Below are 15,145 nucleotides of genomic sequence, written 5' to 3'. Positions count from 1 at the left end.
GATCTCCAAAGTCTAGGATCTTGATAAAATATGAACTTTAGATGAAAGGACCTGAGAGTTCCCTACCCTTTCGTGTCATTTGAATGCAACCTTAATAGGTACAATATTTGTACTTTCCCTCCAATTTGAGACACTACACTCAGGAGAGGTCCTTCCTGACACTGAATGACAAAAAGCCATGGAAGTCAGAAAACCTGATTCTTGATCAATGGTGTTTTCAGAGAAAGATCTTGATCAAAAGGGAAGAAATGTAAAAAAATAATAAACCAGAAACCTCAATTAAATAGAGTTGGGAGCCAGAAGGAGGAGCTCTCACCTGTGACAACAGTACAGCCCAAGAGGAAGAAGAAAGTCTTTCCTTTCCCGGCAAGGACTCAGCCAATGAAAAACCATGGACTTTTTGTTTAGTGTGGCCCTCCCAACTTCATTTTCCTCTCTATGAAGGCTTCCTCCTTCTCTTGCTGTTTGGGGACTTGGTGTGGCTCTCCACAGTTGCAGATACCAAATCACAGTCCTCTACTGTCTTTTGAATAAATCCATCTTTGCTGGAGAACTATCTTCAGTCTATTTGTTTTAGGTCAACATCAGAATGATGAGGATATTCCTAAGGCCCTACGTCAGAGACACTTGGCTAAAAGTAAGAAGTCATTACAAAGAGAGAGGCATCTGTGCATGGCGTGAGGCCTTGGATGGTTTAGGAAGGAGGTAGCCCAGTGTGCAAAGTGAACAATTGAGCTTTATTTCCATTTCTGGGCCACATGAGACCAAGAGGAGTCCAAAAAACTTACTTTATTAGCCTGCTTTATGTTTTAACTGTTTCTCTGTCCCCTTCCCCCCACCACCTCACATCTCCTGCAGGAGAGTATGTCCCCAGGAATCCTCTACGTGGTTCTCATGGTGGGAGAATAAGAGGGTCATCCTTCTGAGCTGGTCCTGGGCACTCAGCAGAGTGCTGTTCTTTTGAGGGGAAGGGCAGGACAACCAGCTTCTCCTCCACGGGCTCCAGGAAGAGGAAGGAGACATCCAGCGTTTCTCCTTGGGGATTGGTGGTTAGATCCAGCTGCACAGGGAAGGTCTTAACAGGATCCTTTTCCTGGGAACCTTCTTGCTTCTTATCCCAGTCAGGAAGGTACTGGACAGACCCTTTGGGCACAGCTTTGGCGGGTGAGTTGGTGGGAGCTGTGTTTTGCTGTTGGGGCTCTTCCGCCTTGGAGGGGTTTGCAGTAGGGTTTTCACTTCTAGGAGTGGGAGCCTGAAAAGAGAATGCTTTCAAATAAGGGGATGTCCTCCAAGAAAGTCCCTGCTATGCCTGATACTAGATTATGCGGTTCGATGCCTTTCTGATGGAATTCTCAAAAAGTGATTAGCTAGGTGGACCTCGGATTAAAGAGATGAAGGGAATTCCCTGACATCTAGTGGTTTAAGACTCCAAGCTTTCACTTGCCGTGGGCCAGGGTTCAACTTCTGGTTGGGGAACTAAGATTCCGCAAGCCATGTGGCCCCAAAAAATGTTAAATAAATAAATAAAGGGTTAAAAATCAGAACAGATAAGGGCTAGGGAAAACCAAAACCTTTGGAAACTGGACTATAAGCTTCACAAATTTCGGAGCTGAACAATGATCCAGAGAAGTAAGATGGCTTGTTCAAAGTCCTTAATAAGCTGCCTCCCCACTCCTAGTAGTGGCAGCAGAAGCCACCTTTACCGATTGCTTATTCTGTGCCAGGCCCAGAGCAGTCCCCTTCAATCAGATCCTCTGACCTATGTCTCATGGGGATCTGAAGAAGGTAGTTGTTGCAATCCCATTCTACAGAGGAGGCATCCAGGACTCAGTGAGGTAGGAACTTGTCCATGTCCACACAGCTTGTAGGACGTAGAACAGGATTGGAACCCAGGTGGCCTGTCTTAGCCACCTCTCATCTATACCAGGCTGCCTCATGGTAAGTGCTTAACAAATACTTGCAAAAACGGATTCAGTGTCTCCCTGGAAACAACTTCTACCTGTGGTTCAGGATAAGACTCTTTGGGACACTGAATTTAATGTCACAGAGGGCTGAGCCATTCAAGCTAAATGGGTCTTAATTATGGTGTAGGGAACATGCTGTAACTAAAAGAAAGTGTAGCAGATCTTCAATCAGCTACCTTGTGGATGTGGCCTTAGGGCATCCTGAATAAAGTGGTGATCATGGATTTTAGGAAAATAAAAGGAGAATGTAGGGTAGAGGCAATTAAATATAGATCACCTGCTCTTTTATTCACAGAAAGACAAACAATTGGACTGAAAAATACCTGTGAATTAAAGAAGGAGCAAGTTACGGAGATAGTCTTGCCCGGGTTTCCTTGTGATTCACTCAGAGAACCATGGCAAATACCAACAGGCTAAAGAAAAAGAAAATACAGTATTATATGTGCACATATGATCATAAGTGGAATCAACTTCATTTTTGCTTACATAGACACACAGCCAATCAACACTTTTATGCTCCTACCATGTAATAGGTAGTGGTGGTGGTGGTGTAGTCACTAAGTCATGTCTGACTCTTGTGACCCCATGGACTGTAGCCTGTCAGGCTCCTTGGTCCATGGGATTTTCCATGCAAGAATACTGAAGTCAGTTGCCATTTCCTTCTCCACAGGATCTTCCCAGACCAGGGACTGAATCCCTGTCTACTTCATTGCAGGCAGATTCTTTACAGACTGAGCCACAAGGCTCTGACTCAATTATTTTGGAGGAAGAAATGGCAACCCACTTCAATACTCTTGCTGGGATAATCTATGGACAGAGGAGCCTGGCAGGCTACAGTCCATAGGTCACAAACAGTCAGACACAACTGAGGACTAAGCATGAGCCAATTCTTTAGAGCATCCCTACCAATTAATCACCCTGCTGCTGCTGCTGCTAAGTCGCTTCAGTCGTGTCTGACTCTGTGCGACCCCATAGACGGCAGCCCATCAGGCTCCCCCGTCCCTGGGATTCTCCAGGCAAGAATACTGGAGTGGGTTGCCATTTCCTTCTCCAGTGCATGAAAGGGAAAAGTGAAAGTGAAGTCGCTCAGTCGTGTCTGACTCTTAGCGACCCCATGGACTGTAGCCTACCAGGCTCCTCCGTCCATGGGATTTTCCAGGCAAGAGTACTGGAGTGGGGTGCCATTGCCTTCTCCGATTAATCACCCAAACTAGGCTAAATTGCCTCCAATGAGAGAAACTAGGATTTCTTGAGGAACAAACTCTATTAGAAAATTCTTTGTATTGAGCTGAAATCTATGTCTATAGCACAGACACAGATATCTGGATCTATCTCTTGGCCACACTTCTATCCTTGCGTCAGCTAGAAAACTTGCTTTCTTCTCTCATGCAGCAGCCCTTTATGTAGGTTTCCCCTGAGCTTTTGCTTCTCAGACAAGACTACTCTCAGCTCCTTAAACTTTATTTAAAAATAAAATGTTTATTTTCTTATTATAAATGTAATAGTTATTTAGAATAGGATAAACAAGAAGAAAATGAGAAGACCTGTAATTGCATGAAAGGTACCCGTTTCCTACAGTGATTTATTTTCTTCTGACATTTTTCCCAATGAATACACAATTTTTCTTCTAGAAAAACAGAATTATACTGTACATAATATTTTATAACTCTCTTTTGTCATTTAACAATATATAATGAAAATCCTTTTTATGACACTTAATAGTTTTCCACGATTTTCTTTATAATGGCGACCTAATATTCCTCTGTGTTATTTAACAAGTTCTCTTTTGTAAGACAGTGGATTAAATCTAAATTTTTATGTTTAAACATTTTTACATATCCTTAGGGTAAATTCTTAGAAGATAAATTTTAGAGTCATAGAGCATGTACTTTTTCAAGTGTAAACAGAGGGCCAACGTAAACCAAGAGAAAACTACAACTACAGGTCCAGTAATGTGAAAAGACTTTAGACTATTTTCTCTAATCCTCTCTTATTCTTCTGGAAACTCAGAAGAGCCACAGTTAAATAAAAGATTGCAGAAGGGGTAAAAAGTACAAAAGGAAAGGCCTTGACTCCTTCTTCATAGCAGGTCCTAAGCTCTAGGTCAGGTTTGAGCCTCAGAGAGGAAATGCTTTGAATTGGATATGAGATAGAAGTTTTGATTTAGAATTGACTAAAAGGAATTTTTTAATACCTGAAAGTGAATCTTAATAATCTAAGTGAAATCATTCTTATTACTGAAAATGACTAGAAAACTATGTGATCTGCCCAAGATGGTATCAAAAAGTGAGACAGGGAGATTCCACAGAAGATGATGAAGATGTTTTCCCAATTATTCCTTAATATTCAATTGACCGGTTATAAAGGTCTTTTTTAAAAAAACATTTATTTATTTGGCTGCATAGGGTCTTGGCTGCAGCATGTGAAATCTAGTTCCCTGACCTAAGGAGTTCATCTTTCAGTGTCCTGCCTTTTCATACTGTTCATGGGGTTCTCAAGGCAAGAATACTGAAGTGGTTTGCCATGCCCTTCTCCAGTGAACCACACTCTGTCAGACCTCTCCACCATGACCCATCCGTCTTGGTGGCCCCACACGGCATGGTTTAGTTTCATTGAGATAGGCAAAGCTGTGGTCCATGTGAGGTCCGTATAAAAGGCTTTTGAGAGACATAGTTCAGATTCAAAGACACAAACAGGCTGAAAGTTAAAAGATGGACAAAATTTTACAATGTAAGCAGTAACCGAAAAGAGTTTGGAAAGCCTATACAAAATTATCAGACAAAAATGACTTTAAGACAAAAATTGTTACTAGAGACAAGGAAAAACATTTTATAATGATAAAAGGCTCAATTTATTAGAAAGACACAACTATAAATATATGTGCCCTTCACAACAGATCCCCAAAGTACACAAGCAAAATCTGACAGAATTCAAGGAAGCCATAGGTAATTCAACAATAATAGTCGGAAACCTCACTTTCAATAATGAATAAAACAAGTATGCAGAACATCAACAAAGAAACATAAGTCTTAAACAACGCTATAAACAAACCAAACCTAACAGACAACTACAGAATGTTTTACCTAACAACAGCAGAATACACTCTTCTCAAGTGTACATAGAAATTTCTCTAGGATATACCTTAGGTTAAACCATAAACTAGTTTCAATAAATTGGAAAGAATTGATATCACACAGAGTACATTCTCCAGTCACAATGGGATGAAATTAGACATGAATCAGTTCAGTTTAGTTCAGTCGCTCAGTCGTGTCCGACTCTTCGCGACCCCATGAATTGCAGCACGCCATAAATAACAGAAGGAAATTGGAATTTTCACAAATATGAGGAAATTAGATAACTCTCCTAAGTAACCATTTGGTTAAAGAAGAATCACAAGAAAAATTAGAAAATATTTTGAGATGAATGGGAACAAAAATAACATGAATAACTTTGGAGAATCAATTCAATCGTTGCTTAGAAGGGAATTTGTAGATGTCAGTGCTTATGTTAAAAGAGAATAAAGACTGTAAATCAATAACCTAAGCTTCTACTTTAAAAAGCCAGAAAAAAGAAGAATAAGCTAAGCCCAAAGCAAGCAAAAAGAAGGTTATAATAAAGATAGAGAGGAAATATATAAACTAGATACTAAAAAAGTAAAAGAAAAAATAAATGAGACTGAAAATTGATTTTTTTGGGAAAAGATTAATAAAATTGACAAAGTTTTAGACAGACCAAAAAAAAAAAGGCTCAAACTACTAAAATTGAAATTAAATAGGGTACAAGACCTCTAATATTTCAGAAATAAAAATGAAGTACTGTAAACAATTGTATCCTGTCTAATTAGATAAGTTAGATGAAATGGATAAATTCCTAGGAAGATATGAACTACCAAAACTTGCTCAAGAAGAAATATAAAATCGGAATAGATTTATAGCAAGTAGAGAAATTCAATTATTAATCAAATTAACTTCCCACAAAGAAAAGCCCAGGCCCAGATGGCTTCACTGGTGAATTCTACCAAATATTTAAAGAAGAATGAACACCAATCTTTCATAAATTCTTCCAAAATAAAATAGAAGAAATATTTCCCAACTCATTTTATGAAGCCGGTGTTACACTTATATGAAAATCAGGCAGAGACAACAGAGAATAACCACAGGCCAATGTCTCTTATAAATATAGATTTAAAATCTTTAAAATAAATCACTGACAAACTGAATTCAGAAACATATATAGAGGGATTAACCATCATGATCAACTGTGACTTATCCCCCAAAGCACAAGGTTGTTTTAACATACAAAAATCATTGCTATATACAATACTAATAGATTAAAGGAGAAAAAAACCTAACGATTATCTCACTAACACAGAAAAAGCATTTGGCAAACTCTAGCACTGTTTTTCAATAAAAACATTCAACAAAAGTAGGAGTAGAAGGGAACTTTCTCAACTTGATAAAAAAGCAGCTATAAAAAGCCTACAGTTACCATCATATTCAATAATGAAATGCTGAATGCTTTCCTCCTAAAATCAGGAAAAAGATCAAGTTGTTTGCTCTTCACACCTCTATTTAACATTGCACTGGAAGTTCTAGTCAGGAAAGTTAGGTAAGAATTAAAAGTCATTCAGATTGGAATGGAAGAAGTAAAACTATATCTCTTTGTAGAAGACATGATCTTGTATACAGAAAATCCTAAGGACTCTACTAAAAAACTATTAGAAACAATAAACGAGTTCAGCAAGGTTACAGGATACAAGGTGAAAATATAAAAACCAGCTATATTTCTATATATTTTCAATGAATAACCCAAAAATAAAATGGAAAAGGCAAATATATTATATCAGCATCAAAGAGAATAAAATACTTAGCTATACAAAAAAAGTGAAAGTTTTGTACACTGAAGACTACAAAATATTTTTTAAAGAAATTATATAAGTCCTAAACAGATGGAAAGACTTCCCATATTCATGGGCTGGAAAAATCAGTATTTTTAAGAGGATAGTACTTTCTACATTTAGTCTAGAGATTCAGTGAAATCCCTATCAAATTTCGTGCTTTTTAAAGATAGAAATTGACAAGCTGATTCTGAAGTTAACTTATTATGAAAAAGGAAGGGATTCAGAATACTCAAAGCAATATTGAATAAGAAAACAAAATAGGAGGGCTCACACTTCCCAATTCAAAATTTACTACAAAACTACAGTATTGGAGATAGTGTGGTACTGGTACAGGAATAGATATGTAGATCAATGGAATAAAATAGAGGGTACAAAAATAAGCCCTAACATTAATAGTCAATAGGTCTTTAGAATGCATGTCAACACAATTAAACGGGGGAAACAATAGTAATAGTCTTTTCAACAAATAGTGCTGGGACAACTGAATATTCACAAGCAGAAGAATGAAGTTGAACCTCCTACCTCATACCATATACAAAAATTAACTCAAAAATGGGTCAGAGACCTAAAGCTAAAACTATGAAACTCTTAGAGGATTACATAGGAGTAAATCTTAGTGATCTTAGATTAGGCAATGGATTCTTAGATATGATACAGAAAACACATTCAACAAAAGAAAAAAAAACAGGATTTCATTAAAATTAAAAACTTTTGTACTTCAAAGAACATCATCAAGAACAGAAATGAATAGAAAAATCAGATGATAATGGGAGAAAATATTTGAAAGTCATATATCTGATAAGGGAATCATATCCAGAATATGTAAAGAATTCTTACAATTCAACAATAAAAAGACAAATAATCCAGTTTTTAAATGACAGAGGATTTGAATAGATATGTCTCCAAAGAATACATACAAATGGCCCAAAAGCATATTAAAAGATGCTCAGTATCATTAGCCATTAGGAAAATTCAAATATAACCAAAATGAGAGACTACTTCATACTCAGTAAGATATCTATAATAAGAAAGACAGATAATAGTAATGCATGCATGCGTGCTAAGTCATTTTAGTCATGTCTGACTCTTCACAACCCTATGGACTGTAGCCTGCCAGGCTCCTCTGTCCATGGGATTCTCCAGGCAAGAATACTGGAGTGGGCTGCCACACCCTCCTCCAGGGGATCTTCCTGACCCAAGGGTCAAACCCACTTCTCTTACATCACCTTCATTGGCGGGTGGGTTCTTTACCACTAGCACCACCTGGGAAGGCCAGATAATAACAGGCATTGACAAAAACGTGGAGAAATTGAAACCCTCACACATTGCTGATGGGATTGTAAAATTGGTGTAGTCACTTTGGAAAAGTTTTCTGTTAGTCAAAAGGTTAAACATAGAATTCTCATGCGTGTGTGCTTAGTTGCTTAGTCATGTCTGACCCTTTGCGACCCTGTGGACTGTAGCCCGCCAGGCTCCTGTGTCCAAGGAGTTCTCCAGGTAAGAATACTGGAGTGGGTAGCCATTCCTTTCTCCAGGGGATCTTCCTGACCCAGGGACCAAACCTGGGTCTCCTGATTTGCAGACAGATTCTTTACCATCTGAGCCACCAAGGAAGCCTAGAATTCTCATATGACCCAGCAATCCCACTCCAAGGTGTATACCCAAAAGAAATGAAAACATCTGTATACGTAATAACTTACACACAGGGCATTCCCTGGAAGTCAAGTAGTTAGGACTCGGTGCTTTCACTGCCATGGGCCTAGGTCAACCCTTGGTTAGGGAACTGAGATCCTCTGAGTGATGTAAGGGGAATGACTGCTAATGGATGTGGAATTTCTTTGAAGGTTGATGAAAATATTCTAAAATTAGATAGTAGTGATGATGGTTCAAGTCTTTGAATAGACTAAAAAGCACTGAATTGAACACCTTAAAAGGGTGAATTTTATGGTGTGTGAATTATATCTTAATAAAATTTTTGTTATAGCTAAGTGAATAATGGGGGGAAACAGCTTGCATTTTCTAATTGTGCTATAATCCACTGTGCCAATTGACATTCCTACCAGGTGTCCCTCAGATGGTTTCAAGGTGGCACCCTTGCCATCTTGGCTGCTTTCTTTGAAATAAGTCCTGTTTGATTTCATCCTTCTTAATAAAGAGTGGTCCAAGGAATGGAACATCATGATGTATTCCAAATGTAACTGGTTTTGTTCAGATAAAAGTAGGGCCACTACCAACCACTGAGAGATTTGTCTATATTTTATAGCTTCCTGTGATCATTTTTTGCCAAGGCACCACATTGCTGATGAAAACTGCATTTATGATCAAATGTTATTGCATCTGGGCCATCTCTAAGTAATCAGTTGCTCCTTAAGGTGAATGAAAGTGTCTTATACATTACAACACTTCATGTGTAATTTTATACATTATGAATACACATACATGATCTGTGAGCACAAATCTTGAATTATGAAAACATTCAGCAATACTCACCACAGAGTCAGGGGACTCCAGTGCACAGCTGCTACCCTGCGACTTGGTACATGGTGATTCTTTGATCAAATATTCCACAAAGTAGGCAGGGCCAAACACCCACTAGTTTGAAACAAGAAGTGAGAAATAAAAATCAAACCTTCCCAAGAGGTGCCATGACTCAGCTTTAACAACAATAGATTTACAGAAACCACACATCCCCAGAGTCACTGTCAACAAAGGCTGCTTTTTGTCCCTGTAATCCCCACCATGACCAAACCTTGTATTATGATTTTGTTATTTAGAAAACGTAACTTTTTCCATACCTTTCTTCCCTTCTTAAGGATTCAAACGGGCTCAAAAACCTTCCCTTGGGTGAGCTTATTTTTCCCCATGTAAATTTGTTTATAAATTAACTTTTCTCCATCTGATAGATACCAACACAATCCAGATACAAATGAATATTTCCTCTAACCCATAAAACTCAACATGCACTCCTATATTTAAAACACAGAATAGAAGTTGATTTGCTAAGTGGTCTGTGGTCAACCAGATGTGGGACTGTGGTAATAAACAGTGAACCTAAGTAGAATAACCCATGGAGACCATGAGTCCATTTCCCTTCTTGCCTTCAGGGCAATGAAATGAAATCAAATCACACAGTTCTAGTGGAAGTCCCACAGACCAACTCAGAAACAAGACACAATTGAATGTGCATCAAGGTAGATAGGAAATGAGGAAAAGGCTCTTAGGTTCTAATCGAAGGGAGTGCCTTGATAACCATGGCAACAATTATGAGACATGTTGTTGTAGCTGATATTTCAGACTCACCTGACTAAAAGTCTTGGTGATTTTGACAAGAGAATACTGCTTCGAGGGGCTCCTACTGTTGTATTTTGCAAGAGATTCAGTAGCAGTTTCCATGTACCTGGCGTCTGACAAATCATAGGGGCTGTTGATGGGGCAATCAGGGCACATCCTGACAATCGCTCTTCGAGAAACTGTAAATGCCAAAGAGAGCAAGTTTAAAATAAAACTCCTTAATGATGCATAATTCTGTAAATCACATGATCATAAAGAGGTGGAGATCAAAAGGAGAAAAGATAACACTCAGCACTGTCAAGGATGGAGTGGAAAAGCATTATTTAGAAATTTAGCTTTCTGCAGAGTGTTCTGCAAGGAGAATGTATTACTTTCATGATTTAAAAAGAAACAAAGCGATACTTTTTTTCACCTTACACAAATGTTTTTACCCTAGAAATTTAGTTTAAAAATACATAATATAGTCATAATATAGTACAGTTGACCCTTGAACAACATGAGGGTTAGGGATGCTGACCCTCTACATAGTCAAAAATCCCAGTTTAACTTTGTTTTGAGCACTCTGTATCCATGGTTCTGTAGCCACAGATTCAATCAACCAAGTATAGTGTAGTATTATAGTATGTATTTCATGAAAAAAAAATCCATGTATGAGTGGACCCTGATAGTTCAAACACATGTTGTTCAAGGGTCAACTTATATTGGTATAAAAACATTTTCCCAATTAGCTCACTATCTTCCACCATCACTGCCTCCATAAAGAGAATGAGTTGGGATTTCATTACTGTCATGTTCTATTTACCTTTTATTCACCAGCACCTAAAATAATGTCTGACACATGGATGGTGCTTAGTAAGTGCCTGCTGAATGAATGAGTGAGTGAAGGACATATGGACAGTGGAAACACACCCTCTTTGGTTAGAATGTATGTGAGTTGGAAAACAGAAGTTGATCCAATCACTGTATGACTGAATAGGTTAATCACACTAATGGTACAGCTAGAATGTCTGACTGGGAGGGGCTGGGGGTGGCATAACTAGTGTAAAAGTCACACTAGAAAACTTGTCTAGCAGTTGTTCTGACAAAGCAAACACATTGCTTTGGTCAAGTGCGGTTTTATTTGGACGTATTTGGGCATATTGTGGGGGAGTGACATCCACAGCTTGTCACTCCCAGGCACATGTCATTGCCTGACCTCCCATACTTCTGGTACCTAGGACTTCCATTTCAGACTTGGTCTGTTTTATTAGTTGTTGTCCTCGAATTTATTTTAGGTGAGTCTCATCTTCACAACCAGGAAGGTTTAGCTCTGTTGCCTTGTCCTTCAAAGGATCCAGTGGTATTGTTATCACCTAGACCTTGTTAGATATGCAGAATCTCAGGCTTCACCCCAGATCTACAGGAATCAGAATCTGCACTTGAATGAGATCCTTCAAGGGAGTCACAAGCACTTAATAGTGTGATGAGTAGCCATCCTATTTTCCCATGCTGTGGATGCTTGCTTTTCAGGACCCAGAATGAATATATGTATTTGTTCATTTATTTATTCAATGAAATTATTGACCCCTTACACTTGTTAGGTGGAGAAGGAAATGGTAACCCACTCCAGTATTCTTGCCTGGAAAATTCCATGGACAGAGGATCCTGACAAGTTATAGTCCATGGGGTCGCTGAGTCTGACACGACTGAACCCTCACACACATACACACACCCACTTGATAGGAACTGCGGGAGAGTTGTAGCAGAGAAGAAGAAGGGATAACATGTTTTACAAGATATAAGACAGAGGACCCCCAAATACAGGCAGTGCATGGTCTGTGCTCCATGAGTGGTTAGGGTAAAGTTGTATAGGGATGTAGAACAGGAAAGCACTATTTGTTGGTTGTTTCTGTTCTGTTTTGTTTTCTTGAATAGAGAACCCAGTAAAAGAAATAGCCTTGGCAATGATCTTTTAAAAATGCTTAGGAGTTCCAAGGGCAGAGGTTATCCGTGGAGGGCATCCTCAGCAGACGGAAAAGCACAAACTAGATGCAGAGATTGGAGAGTGTGACATGTGTTCAGAAAATAATGAGTCGTCTGGTTAAATGGAGTGCAGAATCAGTACAGTCAGTGAAATAAGGCACAGATAGCTAGAAAGGAAGCCTGGAGACCAATCATGGAGCTTGTGCCATTTACATCAGACTGAAAATTTAGGATTTGATGTAGGACACGATGTAGAGCTATTACAGGTTATTTAGAAAGATTAATTGTGGGAAGAGGAGTAGTGCAAGTGCTGGGTATACAAAAAACCTGGCTTTGGGATGAATAAGAAGTGAGGATGGAAGAAACCCTATACACTACAGCAGAGTAGAGTTAAATGCTCTTTTTTCATCTCTTATTAAAATGAACAAAATGAAAGTGATCTCTTACCTGGGCGAAGAGTACAATTATAAGCAGGTAAATAGAAAATTCTTTTTTCCTTATTAATGTAAAATATTGCTTTGCATTGGCCATAAACCTAGAACCAACAAATGCACTTCATGACACAGTGGAATGAACTAAGACTTTAAAAAAATACCCCTGAAATGAAACTGGACATTTCATTTTTAAGGAACAGGAAACTCAAGGTCAATTTTCGTACTTTTTGGGTGGAGGAAACTGCCAGCTGATCATTAAACAATTTAACCTTCACCTGAGACACAGCTTGACCTCTTCCCAGCCTCCTTCCTGCTTAGATGTGATTGTGTGTAAATGAGCTCTAACCACAGCCAAGTGAGCAGAAGGGATGTATAACCACTTTTAGGTCTAGCCTGTAAAGCCCTCCCACACGCTATCTGCCCTCCATGCTCTTTCCCTTTCCGCTGCTTGATGCAGATGAGCGTGGTGACCACAGAAGCCACGAGGTGAAGGCTACAGAGTCTAGAGGGCTACAACATGGAAGTATCCAGTCTCCAAATCACTCCTGGAGGAAAGCCCCTTCCTCATCAAGGATTTCTATTTTAAACTTTACATGAATGGGAAACCAAGTTCTATCATTTTGCAATTGGTATATCCTTTTTGGTGTATGTGTTATAGCAGCTAGTGATACACAAATATATTTTGTGTATTAAGCTAGTGCCTAACAAACATAATTCACAACAGGGTATATAGACTGTTTTGCTTTCCCAAACCAGGCAGGTACAGTTTGACAAGTTTGGTTAAATGACTAGAAAAAGACATCTTTGCCAAACACTTCACTTCTAGATACTTACAGCACACTTCTAGATACTTATATTACACATACATCACTTATAAAGTTTCATATAAATTAATGAAAATAATCTCAGGATAGTTGAAAACCAAATGAAAACTGATGATGCTCTTTTCAAGCCTCTTCAATGGTCATCTTTAAAAGGATCAATTCTAACTCCCTTTAGGTTCTGTGATACTACGAAATCTTTCCAAAGCACCTCTGAAAGCGCCCATACCACAGCCCTCCCTCTTCCCAGCCTCAAATCTCATATAAGTGTTCTTGAAAACAAAATAAAGAAAACTAAAACAAATTTCAAAGCTCCCCTGCCATTGCTTCTACAGTTTTCCTGAAACATACATCCAGAGCACTACACCTCAGATCTTTCCCCCTCAATTTAAGCCTAGCTCAGAGCCTATAGGAAGGTCTTGGAGGCAGAAAACAGTTTGGGGGTAACATTTCAATTCTGGGGTCATAACCTCAGTGGGAGCATCAGAAACCTCATCTGATTAAACTCTTTTTTCTATCAAATTGAAATAACCACATAGGCACCCTGCCCCAGAGATTATAAACAGGGACATTTAAAGATAGCACATGTTGAATAATCTTCATCCTATAGACAGAGGACACCTAGTTTACCTCCTCAAGCTCCTGGGGAAAGTACTCACCGATTCATGAAAGATCCTCACCCCGCAATTCTTCCATGATATCCTGCTGAGCACATGGCAGCCAGTCTCTAACACATCCAGTGTGAAATAGAACAGAGATCCCAGATCAGCCTGTGCAAAGGGGAAGAGAAATGCACAACCCGCATGAAGCAGAAACCTCTAATCATCAGCCAAAAACTCCCTGTTTTACGGCAAAGCCAAAGGCTCCAATGTTGTGAAGTGTTCTTATAAACAATGGGACACAAGTTTCAGAGTGGATACCATTAGCACTTGTTTCTAATACTACTGAGAGGCAGTAGCACCCTAGCAGAGGGGAGCAGCGTGTACTCAGCAGGGTTTCTGACTCAGAAAGCACCAGCCAACAGGTGTCTCTGGGTTCCCATGCCCTGGCCAGCCTCCCCAGCTTGTGCAAACACCTGCCCCAGCAGGGACCACCAGTTACCTCCTGTCTGTGTTCACGGGCATCGTTCACTCGGTTGAGGCTCAGCACGTAACCGTCATTTCGGTCCCTGTTGATGTCCTGCAGGATGTCATTTGCGATATCCAGCACATAGGAGCTGTTGCAGTCAAGGGAGAGGAGAGGCGAGGGACTGGTGGCTGGCTGGGGTGGAGATGCAGCCCTGCAGCCCACGGCCAGGGCGCAGAGCGCCAGGAGTAGGAGCATACTCATCCTGTGATGAGAAGAGGTGAGTGTGTGGAGCTGCAGGAATGAGGCTGTTTATAGGATCCTGAGGCCAACTTGAGCAGCTTTGTAATCGCAATCTAAACCAGTGATCAGGATATGAAGCAAAATGTTCTATTTTATCTCCGGAATTCCAAATGTGGATTTCGCTGAGTCAGTACTTGGGATGGGATTTGCCACTATCTATAACCTTAGACCCCAGAGTAATCTCACATTCATGTGTACATGTAAACAGATCGAAGTTTCCTGTTACCCAAGAAATTAATACAAACACTTGGGTCAAGGCTCCTAGGAGATCGTTATTGAATTCTGACTTGTGTTCAGGGCTCCAGCTGAGTCAGAATAGGCAGATTATCATCTCCTTTCTCATTACCCCTAACACCTTCCCTCCAGTCAATGTCCTGTCCACACTTACCTTTATTTCAGGCTTGG

General features: G+C 39.5%; 1 protein-coding gene across 3 annotated transcripts; it reads right to left on the bottom strand.

The window, feature by feature from the left end:
- Window positions 1-716: 716 nt before the first annotated feature.
- FETUB (fetuin B) lies at window positions 717-14,807 on the bottom strand. Of its 3 annotated transcripts, XM_081571429.1 has the most exons (7): window positions 14,474-14,807; window positions 14,032-14,142; window positions 12,565-12,652; window positions 10,165-10,334; window positions 9,355-9,456; window positions 2,288-2,377; window positions 717-1,252 (listed from the first exon to the last, which is right to left on the bottom strand). In XM_081571429.1, exons 1-7 carry the CDS (start codon window positions 14,699-14,701, stop codon window positions 893-895), a joined length of 1,149 nt encoding a protein of 382 aa, XP_081427555.1. In that variant the 5' UTR covers window positions 14,702-14,807; the 3' UTR covers window positions 717-892. The 3 variants fall into 3 exon arrangements, with proteins under 3 accessions (XP_081427555.1, XP_081427556.1, XP_081427557.1); XM_081571430.1 differs by lacking the exon at window positions 14,032-14,142; XM_081571431.1 differs by lacking the exons at window positions 12,565-12,652; window positions 14,032-14,142 and having other exon boundaries at window positions 14,467-14,807.
- Window positions 14,808-15,145: the final 338 nt, after the last annotated feature.

The sequence above is a fragment of the Giraffa tippelskirchi genome, chromosome 2 (genome assembly GCF_054371585.1).
Source record: "Giraffa tippelskirchi isolate mGirTip1 chromosome 2, T2T-mGirTip1v1.2.pri, whole genome shotgun sequence".
NCBI classification, from domain to species: Eukaryota; Metazoa; Chordata; class Mammalia; order Artiodactyla; family Giraffidae; genus Giraffa; species Giraffa tippelskirchi.
The sequence above is the reverse complement of the archived record's forward strand: the minus strand, read 5'-3'. Positions and strand labels throughout refer to the sequence as shown.

Coding starts and splice junctions, on each gene's coding strand:
- FETUB (XM_081571429.1), bottom strand. CDS start 14,701: ATGAGTATGCTCCTACTCCTGGCGCTCTGCGCCCTGGCCGTGGGCTGC. Junction 2,378..9,354: donor TGGAGTCCCCTGACTCTGTG/GTGAGTATTGCT, acceptor CTTTTTCTTTAG/CCTGTTGGTATTTGCCATGG. Junction 1,253..2,287: donor GCTCCTTCTTTAATTCACAG/GTATTTTTCAGT, acceptor TTCTCTTTTCAG/GCTCCCACTCCTAGAAGTGA.